General features: G+C 49.0%; 2 protein-coding genes across 2 annotated transcripts; one reads left to right on the plus strand and one right to left on the minus strand.

Moving 5' to 3' along the window:
- Window positions 1–27: 27 nt before the first annotated feature.
- On the minus strand, window positions 28–7,403 carry tfip11 (tuftelin interacting protein 11). The gene is made up of 15 exons (XM_084467917.1): window positions 7,285–7,403; window positions 6,708–6,927; window positions 6,220–6,400; window positions 5,710–5,869; window positions 5,472–5,599; window positions 5,119–5,271; window positions 4,637–4,819; window positions 4,069–4,248; window positions 3,511–3,645; window positions 3,052–3,155; window positions 2,628–2,796; window positions 2,093–2,336; window positions 1,426–1,568; window positions 936–1,101; window positions 28–540 (listed from the first exon to the last, which is right to left on the minus strand). Exons 2-15 carry the CDS (start codon window positions 6,914–6,916, stop codon window positions 194–196), a joined length of 2,502 nt encoding a protein of 833 aa, XP_084324043.1. The 5' UTR covers window positions 6,917–6,927; window positions 7,285–7,403; the 3' UTR covers window positions 28–193.
- A 45-nt stretch (window positions 7,404–7,448) lies between these two features.
- Window positions 7,449–10,421, plus strand: srrd (SRR1 domain containing). Its single transcript, XM_084467868.1, has 6 exons — window positions 7,449–7,697; window positions 7,810–7,850; window positions 7,962–8,173; window positions 8,570–8,668; window positions 9,462–9,613; window positions 10,072–10,421. The coding sequence occupies exons 1-6, from the start codon at window positions 7,540–7,542 to the stop codon at window positions 10,319–10,321; spliced, it is 912 nt and encodes a 303-aa protein (XP_084323994.1). The 5' UTR covers window positions 7,449–7,539; the 3' UTR covers window positions 10,322–10,421.
- The last annotated feature ends 277 nt before the right edge of the window (window positions 10,422–10,698 follow it).

The following is a 10,698-nucleotide window of genomic DNA, read 5'->3' on the forward strand; positions in this document are numbered from 1 at the left end:
TATTGAAAAACCAAACAGTCGTCCGCATAATATCAAACGATTTTATTCATGGTTCATCGACACACACAAACAAATCCAACATACTTGAATTATAGTTTGTCATCATAAAGAAATACTTTTTTTTTACCCTGAATAAAATAAAAACACTATACATTGCATTACATAACGAGTTTTACAACACTTTGACAGTAACTCATTTGGCCATGTCTATGAGGCTCTGTAGCGAGGTGGGCACCCAGGTCTTCTCCCCCTGCACGAACACCACGCCCCGGTCGATGTAGATCACGATGCGGCCGAACGTGTACAGCTGCTTGCCCTCGAAGCGCTTGGCCACCAGGGGCATGAACACGATGTTGTTCTCCTCCGCCTTGGCCTGGATCAGGTCCTTGAAGTTGGTGGGCAGGCCGGCGCTGACCCCCCGCTGGGCCACGCTCTCCGCCTCGCGCCGCTCCTGCAGCGCCTCGTACTGGAAGTCCTTCCTCCGCTCCGTCTGCGTCAGGTAGGCGATGTTCTCCCGGGCGCCGGGCTGCATGTAGCCCCCTGGTGGCCGGGAGGAGAGGGGGAGGGGGAGGGAGGAGGGGAGAGAGGGAGAGTAGAGGGGGTAGAGAGAGGGGAGAAAAGCGGAGAGAGGAGAGGGAGAGGGGAGAAAAAGGGAGAGGGTGAGAGAGGAGAAGACAGGGTGAGAGAGGAGAGAGGGAAGGAGAGGGTGAGAGAGGAGAGAGGGAAGGAGAGGGTGAGAGAGGAGAGAGGGGAAGAGAAGGGGAGAGGGGGAGAGAGGGTTAGCTGGTGTACATTCCAGTACAACAGGTTCACAGTGTAACATTTTTATATTTCTTCTGCTATATCTCTCCACCAATGCACTTGTATATGAAGGCTCAGTGGAAATGAACTCTTTGTTTGAATACACAGACCACAGTTCCTCCATCGCCACCTACCCACGCCCGAGGCCACGGCCCGGTTCATGATGTCCAGGGCCTCGTTGAACTTGTCCTTGATGAGCAGCTGGGTCAGCAACGTGTCGCTGAACGAGTTCTTCCAGCCCAGGTACCACTTGGTGATCTCCTCGTAGTTGGGGCTGTTGCTCAGCCATGAGCACAGCACCTGGGGAGAAGGGACCATCAAAGCTTAAAGCTCACTGGGTTCACCCGTTCATTCACACATTCAAACACCGATGGTGGTGTCCACCATGCAAGGCAACAGCCAGCTGCTCTGGAGGGTTAGGGTGAGGCGTCTTGCTAAGGGACACCTCGACCCTCGACCTAGGAGGAGCCAGGGGAAACCAGCAACCGTCTGGTCACCAGAGGACCCGCCCTACCTCTGGAGCTAGCTTCATTATAATAAAAGGTAATCTAAAGCCCCTTATGTTCACTAACCTGAGCTTCACCATAACAAAAGGTAATCTAAAGCACCTTCATGTTCACTAACCTGTAGCCACTTGGGGAAGAAGTTCTTGTCCAACAAGGACATGAGGCTGGAGAGGGACAGCATGCTCTCCCAGTCCATCACCCAGTTGAAGGGCTCCATCTGCTGCTGGTGTGGGTTGATGACCAGGTCCCCGAGACAAAGGGCTGTGGAGGGACACGTCATAGGGGGGTCAGGGATCAAGCACCCTACTCCTAGACCGGTGACTCCCCAACCTCTTCGGTCTCATGTTACCCCCCCCCCACCCCCATCAACACAGCTCCAGCACCCCTTCATCGACAACAAACCACAAAGGTTTCCCTTTGAACTAATATTGTTATCATAATTTAGCATCATTATTAACATTGCAATATCGTTAGCCTACGTCATATTTTGGCCCAGTTGTGATATCTCTAACTCTACTCTCCTAACACTGCTGATTCACTGTGCCTCATTGGCTGTATCCTAAGCCAATCAGAGGGCTTTTTACATACATAACTACCTGCCTAATTCATCTATTTGACTTGATATTTTTGACACTAAATACAAGATGAACCTTAAAATATGACTTATGGCAATTATGCTATAAGGCTAACATATTGAACCAATGCTAGATCTTTGAGGCCGTTAGCATCAGGTACTAGACCCATCCAGGGTCCCCCGTGTCCCAGCGGGCAGGTCGGGGTCATACCCAGCTTGGGGAGGATGTTCTTGACCATGAAGGCCTCCCAGGCGCCAGGGGAGAACACGTCCTTCCAGGGCTGCAGGATGAGACGGGCCGAGGTGTCACTGGGGTGCCAGCGCTGCAGGGCGTTGGCCAGCTTGCTGCGGATGGGCGGGTAGAGGGGCTCCAGGCGGGACTGCAGCAGGGGCAGCCAGGGGTGGATCCAGGAGTGGATGGGCACCGTGTCCGTCAGCGGGTTCCAGTTATCCACCTGGACACACCATCCGTTTTATTAGTATCACACATTTCATCATACACCAGTGCTCAAATGAGCTTTTACTTTGAAGCAAATACAAATCATACAAATTAAACACAACCTACAATAAAGCGTACATTGTACACGTAATAAAATAATCCCTACCCAGACGCACACAGACACACACGCAGTAACTCACAACGTAAGAAAATAGCATAGTGTTGGGATGACTTTACAGGACCAACCAGGTCAACCAAGTCATCCCAAAAGAACCAAAACAATACAGAGTTCTGCGGAGCGTCTTGCCTCTCTCTGGAGACGGGGTAGGACCAGCTGCTCCAGCAGGTGGTCCACGATCCAGCTGGGCAGCAGCGGGGCCCACACCTCAATGCAGTCCACCATGGCCCCCACGGCGCGGGGCTGCCAACCAGACACAGAGGAGCGCATCACGGGGAGCCACACCTCCCACAGCAGCCTGGAGGCACACCGCATCACACACGCTGAGTACATCACAGTCATCAACCATCATTTATGAACAGTTAAACACTGGGGGAAAACTGAATGGCACAATCCCTCAAAATAGACCTTAAACCCTTGACTTTAGACCTGTCCGACCCCTGAGAAAAACCTTGCTTCAAAGTAAAAGTAACCGTTCACATAACATGGCGACGATACCTTTGCTGATCAGTTTGCTGACCGATCACCCCACTTTTGTCCCCAGGTCCCTTACCTGTGATAAGGATCCATGTTGGCGTCGGGGGTGCTGGAGTGCAGCTGTCTGGATTCCAGCAGCGCTCTCCACTGTCCCACCTCCTCCAGGCCGTAGGTGCTGTCCTACCACACCACACAACAACGGGACTGTGGTGAGTAAACCACGCCTTTAAAACGCTCAATAACCTAAATTCTAATGGGAAACTGTCTCTATGCTCGCAGTGTTCTGAAACAACAGAGTGATTGTTGGGAACGTGGCAACGTGTTGGGAAAGAATAGCGGCTTGCAACATCAACTTTACAAAGAATCACAGAAAAGCTGGACTTTTGACGTCAGCGGTCCGGACTTTGTTCTGGTCAGACTTCTCTTACATTACTAAATTATATTATTACTATGATATTTAGAAGATGGTTCTATCTGAGAGCCACACCGCTCAGGCTGAGGACAACACACGATTAGACGATGTAAAGGGCCGTACTTTGAGGGGGTCCCAGGTGCGCAGCTTGTCCTTCAGCAGGGGGTAGACCACGGCCACAGCCAGGTCGGCCAGCCCCATCACCTTGTACTCCTCGTAGTAGTCCCTCTGCAGGGTCTCGAAGATCCCAGCGCACTCCTGCAGGAACAGGGAATATATCATAACGAATATTAGTATAACGTATATTAATATAACAAATATTAACCTAATGAATATTAATATAATGTACAGTATATTAGTACAAAGTATATTAAGATAACGTATATTTGTAACGTTTATATAACATATATTAACAAAATGTATACTAATATAACTTTTATTAATATAACGTTCATTAATATACGTAATATAACGTATGTTATATAAAGTATATAAATATAGGGTTAGGGTATATTAGTATAACGAATATTAATATATTGTATTTTAATCTAACATATTTTAGTATAACGTATATATTAACAAAGTATTTTAGTATAGGCTGTATAATATTAGTATAAAGCATATTTATATAGAGTATATGAATATAATGTATATGAATATAGTATTTGGAGCAGAAGGTACCTGCAGGCTGGGGCCCTCCCCAGGAGCGCTCTCCCCAGACTGGAAGCGCTCCACCAGCTCCAGCACGGCCTCCATCCTCTGGATGGCGTCCTGCTCCACCTCCAGACGGCTCTGCAGGGCGGAGGACTCGTGGCTCAGCGTCACCACGATGTCCTTCTCGTGCTGCAGACGCCTGGCCGACTGCCGCCGGGAGGGGGGAGAGGATTCATGGAGGGGAGGCAGAGAGAGATAACAGATCTAGATCAGTTCTACTGAGCAGATACAACAGAGAACTTCTGACAAACCCGGGCACTAGCGCAGGGACGAGTCCTCGCTGGAGGAGATGGTACTTTATGAATCCAAAATAGGTCATTCAGGTGTCACGGCAGAAAGTAGTAGAAATGTAAAGGTCTACAAAAGATAAATACACACTATATCAACTAACAAATGTATATGCACACACACACACACACTAGTAAAGTATAACCATTTTTGACATTGCTACTTGATGCAGACAATATCAAACGTTTATGCTGCAGTATTGAAACTATAGCCTAATGACCGTCACAGGTAAGTGACCGAGTCCCACCTGCAGTATGTCCTGCTCTGTGAGGTCTATCAGCAGCTGCAGGTTGTGCTCCAGCTCAGGGAGGGTGAAGCCTGAGGGCTTCTGGTCTCTGCTGGGCGGGGCCTCCTCTGGGACGCTGTGCTTGTTGGTCATCTGGCTGTAGCTGGAGTAGACCTTCTGCTCGCGGCCGGTCATATCGATCACCTACCAGGGAGCGAGAGAGGTCCATCAGAATCACATACAGAAGGATACAGGGAGACAGTTGATCAAAAATATGAAAAACTACAGGAAGGAAGATATAAAACAATATATTATAAAATATAAATATAGAATCAGAAATAAAGTGTGGCTGTGCAAATGTCAAATTTTGATCAAAATGAGATGAGCAAAGAATGAATCTAGAGATGATGAGCTGATACTCTTCTTCATCTAAGCATGAGCTGATACTCTACCTCATCTAAGGAGGAGCCCAGCCAGAGTAGAGGATTCTCCTCTGAACTCACCTTGACCTGGGCCAGCTCCCCAGCGGGGGTCTGGGCGCTCCGCCCGGCCAGCTTGCCTTTGGCCTTCAGCTCGTCCACCGTCCTGAAGGAGTACTTGGGCTTCTTCTTCCCGGCCGGGTCCCTCCGCCACTGGCCCAGCTCCTTCTGGAACTCCTGCTCGGACAGAGGAACCCTGCTGTTAGGCTCTGACAGCAGACGCTTTCCTCCAAGAGTTAGGAGTGCGCAGCCCAGCCTTGTTATAAAACAACCACTGGACAGAGTGCAGGGTAGCCAAATGGAACCATAGGTATCAGAAAGATCTGGTTCTTAAAAAATGATTTAGGCATTAATAGTATTAATTATTTAAGTCGCACCTTCTCCTCCTCTTCCTCCGAGTCCACCTTGGGGAAGTCCTTGATGCTCTGCTGCGTGCGTTCGTTGCCGTAGGCCCCCACCGCTCCCTTGCCCTTACGCACCTTCGCCTCGATGGGGTTGATGATACCTGCAGCGACACAGCACCGCGTCAGGCGTCACCACCACATCTATTCACTTCAATATGTTGTTGTTCATATTTTAAACTGTCTAAACGGTGGTCTCATAAAACCCACACACCTTGAGCGTTCTTCCCCAGGCCTTTGCCTGGCTGGTAGCCCATCTTCTGCAGGAGCTTCTGTCCGATCCCCTTGGTGTGCTTCTCCCAGTTCCCGATGTCCTGTCCCGTCCGCACGCCACCAGCAAACCTTTGGGGCTGGTTCCCACGGAAATTTCCTCCCTGGAAAAAGAGTCATGTTTTACTGGGGTCACTGAATTAAACAAGCTAATAGGGAATTTAAGAAAAGGGGAAATTATTAAAAGAACGTAAACAAAAAATAGGGTCTTGTTTGAACATTTAGCAGAATAGATTCACAGGGACAACACCATACTGTTCACCGTTGAACTGTAACCTATGTGACTGCATGCTTCAACTCTGAATCCAAATGACTCAAAAGTTAAGCCGACGTCCAATCACAATGAATCATTTTCTAAAGTAGCCAATCAAATTAAAGTCACGACTCTTGTAGCAAAGTTAAACATAACATCAACATATCTATAAAAATGTATACATATGAATTATGCAAATACCGTCTGAAGTTTTTTAGGTGCAGCAGAGCGTGAAGAAGATGGTGGAGGAGGAGGAGCAGAACCTCCATCCTCTGAGTCCTCTGAGTCCTCGGGGTCCTTCTGCTGCTGCTTCTTCTCCTCCGCAGCGCTCTTACGCAGGCCGGCGCTGATGAAGTTCACCGGGGCCGTGTAGTCCTTGGACCTGAAGTGGAACACCGACAGTATTGGAACCCATGCCTAATAGCTTATGGACACAGTCTGTGCAAAGTGTTTCAATATTTGATTCACATTTTGTATAGATATAAATATGTGCATATCTTGTTCTGTTCACTCCTGCTTCTACTTTTCCGTTGATGATTTAGTTTGTATTTCAGCAGACGCAATTTCCATGACTTGTGTACGCTGAATATGTGAAGACACACAACAATCATCCCTGCGTTTCAACATGTCAGGCTACAGTATCTGATCGAGCCATTTGTGATGAGATGGTGGGTCAAAGCGTGACTTACTTCTTGCCCCCGAAGCTGGGCCTCTCCCCGTCGTCGTCGGAGTCCCGGTCGGCCCAGATGCCGTAGGTCGCCTGGTCCTTGGTCTGCCGGTGGCGGCGCCGCTCCGGGTTGAACTCGTTAGCCAGGTCCCAGTCCGTCACCTCGAAGCTCTCCATCTCCACCCCGTCGTCCTCCTCGGTCCTCCGACCGTACAGGTGGGACATGGACATGGCGAGACTGCCTGGAGATCGGAAATGCCAAGATATTATTTTAGATGATTTATATTATATGACAGCACACGATGAGGGCGGATGACGTTAATGTTACATGAATTCAAGCGGCAAAGTGTTGAAAAGATACAACAATCAGTACATGCGAATGTACTATAATTAAATCCAATTATTGTTCGTCATCAGAACATAGTAGATTATTTTTTAATTAGAATTGAAAGAAAGTAAACAAGTTAAGAGTCTGGTGAAGTAACGTCCACATTAATCAACACATTAATGAACACATGAGGCTAAATAAGAACCACTTGAGACATTAATACGCATAGGAGGTTGATAATAAACGGACGGAGTAGTGCAACAGTATTCACCTGAATGCTCGCCTTATCCGGTGAATAAACGTCTTAGTTTATCACTTTACACGATAAACGAGTGTTTGTTGTCGCGGCTGAACGACACCTGCACGACCACTTCCGGTTTACGTCTGCTCAACCGGAAGTTTAACGGCATGTGCTACACTGAAGGCAGTCCGACCCGAGTTGTACAATAAGTTATGGCCCCTCTGTTGCTGAACGGGTGAACTCATGACAACACAGATCTGATTGAATGTGAACGTTTTCGGAGGGATGTGTGAGCAGGCGGAGGAGTGGCAGGTGGCCCGGAGGAGGAAGGGAACCCCGCGGAGGTCCAAGGCGCCCCAGGGGAGCCTGACCCCCCAGGATCAGGGATGTGGTCAGGATGGGTTCAACACCAAAAAAACTCTTCTGCGGATAAGAGAAACGATGTGAGTATAATAAGTCACATGTATAAAAAATGAGAAAGGGAATCGAATGTGCCCACAGTCCTCTAATTACGTCCAGCATAAGCCCATGGAATAAATCCCCCCTCTTCTGTAGGTCTGAGTTGAGATGCGAAGACTTTTGGCTTGATTGGAAAAGTGAGTAACATGACGTAAGTCACCATGAAAATACAAGTAGATCATCATCGTCAAAATTAAACTGAATGCTTCGTACGCAATGGAAACATGTGACTGAACCCTTCTCCTCAGAGCTGCTGCTGCTGTCAAGCTCAGCGACTGCCTCAGCCCCTTCACCAGATGGTGGCGCTCCTGAGCTACCCGTGGACCAGCAGGAGGAAGGCAGCGTGGGCACAACAGCTCCCGGGCTGGAGTGTGTCTGCTACGGCCTGGGCCCCTTCTCGTCCTGCGTCTCAGCTCGCTACCAGCTGGCCATGATGCTGCTGCTGCTTGAGGCTCTGGAGGTCAGACTGAGCAGGGTTTCCCCTTGTTGCCTTTTTGTCTCACACACACCACGGTCCCATTAAGTACTGCCTCATCCACACCAAACCAGAAAGAATTTCCTTTGAAATAATATAATATGATTTAACATTCAGAGACATCGTTCATAAGTTTGAGCCAGAAGCCAAGGTGTGCTCAAAAAATCAATCCAACTTTATTGATCAGTCACAATGCACGTCATACTTAACAAATTCAACAACACCTAATACTATTTTTTACGACTTCGGAAGAAACGAAAGAGAGTCCACTGGAATGTTCTCAGGTGGGTTATTGGGAATCACCGCCTTGTTTAATCAGTGCTGCGACTTGTCTTGTGGAACCGGTTTGAAGCGCATCATGTCACATGCCCTTCTCTCTAGATCCCCCCCAGGCTGTGCTCAGTGTTCGACCCGGTGTTCTCGGCAGGAGAGAAGGAGGTGCTCAGAGAACTGGATCTCTCTGTTCTCACCGAGAACGAGGTACATGGGGTTCAGGGGTGTGAGGACTGGAGTGACACATTTAGTGAGCAATGTTACAACCTGCAGCATGTACTGAACATGTCCTAACTGATCGTTAACGGTCCAGGGGCGACAGTACCTCAAGAGGTAGACCCGATCACCTGGCAACCGGAAGGTTGCTGGTTCAATCCCTGAACAAGGTGTCCCTCAGCAAGACACCTTAACCCTGACCGCTCTTGATGAGCTGGCTGTTTCCTTGCATGGTTGATACTGAGTCTGGTGTATGAATGAGTGTCTTAATGGGAGTATGAACTGGTGGTTGTATGAGTGGGTGAATGGGCGTATGAATAAGTGAATGAAAGGGTGTATGAAGGCAGCAGTTGCTACATCTGGTGTATGAATATGTGAATGAATCGGTGAATGGGGTGTATGAATGGGCGTGTGAATAGGTGTATAAACGCCACTAGTCGTGAAGTGTTTTAAGCCTGTTGTCTAAGTGCAGTCCCCCCCCCCCCCCCAACCCTAACCCTAACCCTTAAGCCTTAACCCTATTCCTAACCTTAACCCCTAGCCCTATTCTAACCGCAACCCCTAACCCTATCCCCAACCTTAACCCCTAACCTTATTATGCCCTTAACCCTATTCCTAACCTTAACCCCTATCCCTAACCTTAAACCCTCACCATATTATGCCCTTAACCCTATTCCTTACCTTAACCCTGTGTAATTACATGTGGTTCCATAACCTTATAAAATATTCTGAATGCTTTGTTAATGCTAATAACACAAAGGTGTATAATAATACTTGTTCTAAGGAGGGGAAGCGATTGACGAAGAGGCCGACCATCTTCTATCTGATGCATTGTGGGAAAGCGCTTTACAACAACCTGCTGTGGAGGAACTGGGAGAGAGAAACGTTACCACTGCTGACCATCATAGGAAACAGCTTCTCTGGCATCCAGGAGAGGTGTGTACACTACAGCCGTCGACATTGTTAAACGAAGTAGGAGATATACTAACTGATCGTTAACGGTCCAGGGGCGACAGTACCTCAAGAGGTAGACCCGATCACCTGGCAACCGGAAGGTTGCTGGTTCAATCCCTGAACAAGGTGTCCCTCAGCAAGACACCTTAACCCTGACTGCTCTTGATGAGCTGGCTGTTTCCTTGCATGGTTGATACTGAGTCTGGTGTATGAATGAGTGTCTTAATGGGAGTATGAACTGGTGGTTGTATGAGTGGGTGAATGGGCATATGAATAAGTGAATGAAAGGGTGTATGAAGGCAGCAGTTGCTACATCTGGTGTATGAATATGTGAATGAATCGGTGAATGGGTGTATAAACGCCACTAGTCGTGAAGTGTTTTAAGCCTGTTGTCTAAGTGCAGTCCTCCCCCCCCTTCCCCCCCTGCTGTGCTCCGTCAGGACGATAGAGCGGGAGCTGCGGCGGGACTACGGCTACCTCACCCAGGCGGCGGCGCTGTGCGAGGAGAGGCCGCTGCCCTGCCCGCCGCGCCTGCTGGACGTCTTCAACGACACGGCGCTCATCACCTTCCCCCCCGGCCGCCTCAGCAAACTCCCACAATGCACCTGGGCCGAGCCCGCCGAGCCCCGGTACGAGCACTGCCCGGACCTGGAGATCATACTGAGGGAGGAGGCGCTGGGGAGGAGCTGAGGAGGAGGAGGGGGAGGAGGAGCAACGGGGGAGAAGCTGAAGAGGAGCAGGGGAAGGGGAGGAGGAGCAGAGGAGGAGCTGGGGAGGAGGAGCAGAGGAGGAGCTGGGGAGGAGGAGCTGGGGAGGAGCAGCGGGAGGCAGAGGAGCCGTTCCCCATGTGTGGTTGGGTCGCTGCGTTAGCTCAATAGCTCCGTTTCAGAAGTTGAAAAAAGCTTCTGTTGAGAGGGATTGTATTTTTTATTTTATGTACATTAAACTCAATGTTTATACTCAGGTGGTTTAAGAATCCGTTTTTTGAGTGTGTGTGTGTGCGTTCTCACTCACTCACGTGAGTGAGTGAGTGATATGTTTGAAAGAAGTACCCATAATACCGTCTC

Source organism: Micromesistius poutassou (assembly GCF_964030765.1).
Source record: "Micromesistius poutassou genome assembly, chromosome: 5".
Lineage (NCBI taxonomy): Eukaryota > Metazoa > Chordata > Actinopteri > Gadiformes > Gadidae > Micromesistius > Micromesistius poutassou.

Coding starts and splice junctions, on each gene's coding strand:
- tfip11 (XM_084467917.1), bottom strand. CDS start 6,916: ATGTCCATGTCCCACCTGTACGGTCGGAGGACCGAGGAGGACGACGGG. Junction 2,337..2,627: donor TACCCCGTCTCCAGAGAGAG/GCAAGACGCTCC, acceptor TGGTGTGTCCAG/GTGGATAACTGGAACCCGCT. Junction 541..935: donor GGCCGTGGCCTCGGGCGTGG/GTAGGTGGCGAT, acceptor CCCGGCCACCAG/GGGGCTACATGCAGCCCGGC.
- srrd (XM_084467868.1), top strand. CDS start 7,540: ATGTGTGAGCAGGCGGAGGAGTGGCAGGTGGCCCGGAGGAGGAAGGGA. Junction 8,669..9,461: donor CTGTTCTCACCGAGAACGAG/GTACATGGGGTT, acceptor ACTTGTTCTAAG/GAGGGGAAGCGATTGACGAA. Junction 9,614..10,071: donor TTCTCTGGCATCCAGGAGAG/GTGTGTACACTA, acceptor GTGCTCCGTCAG/GACGATAGAGCGGGAGCTGC.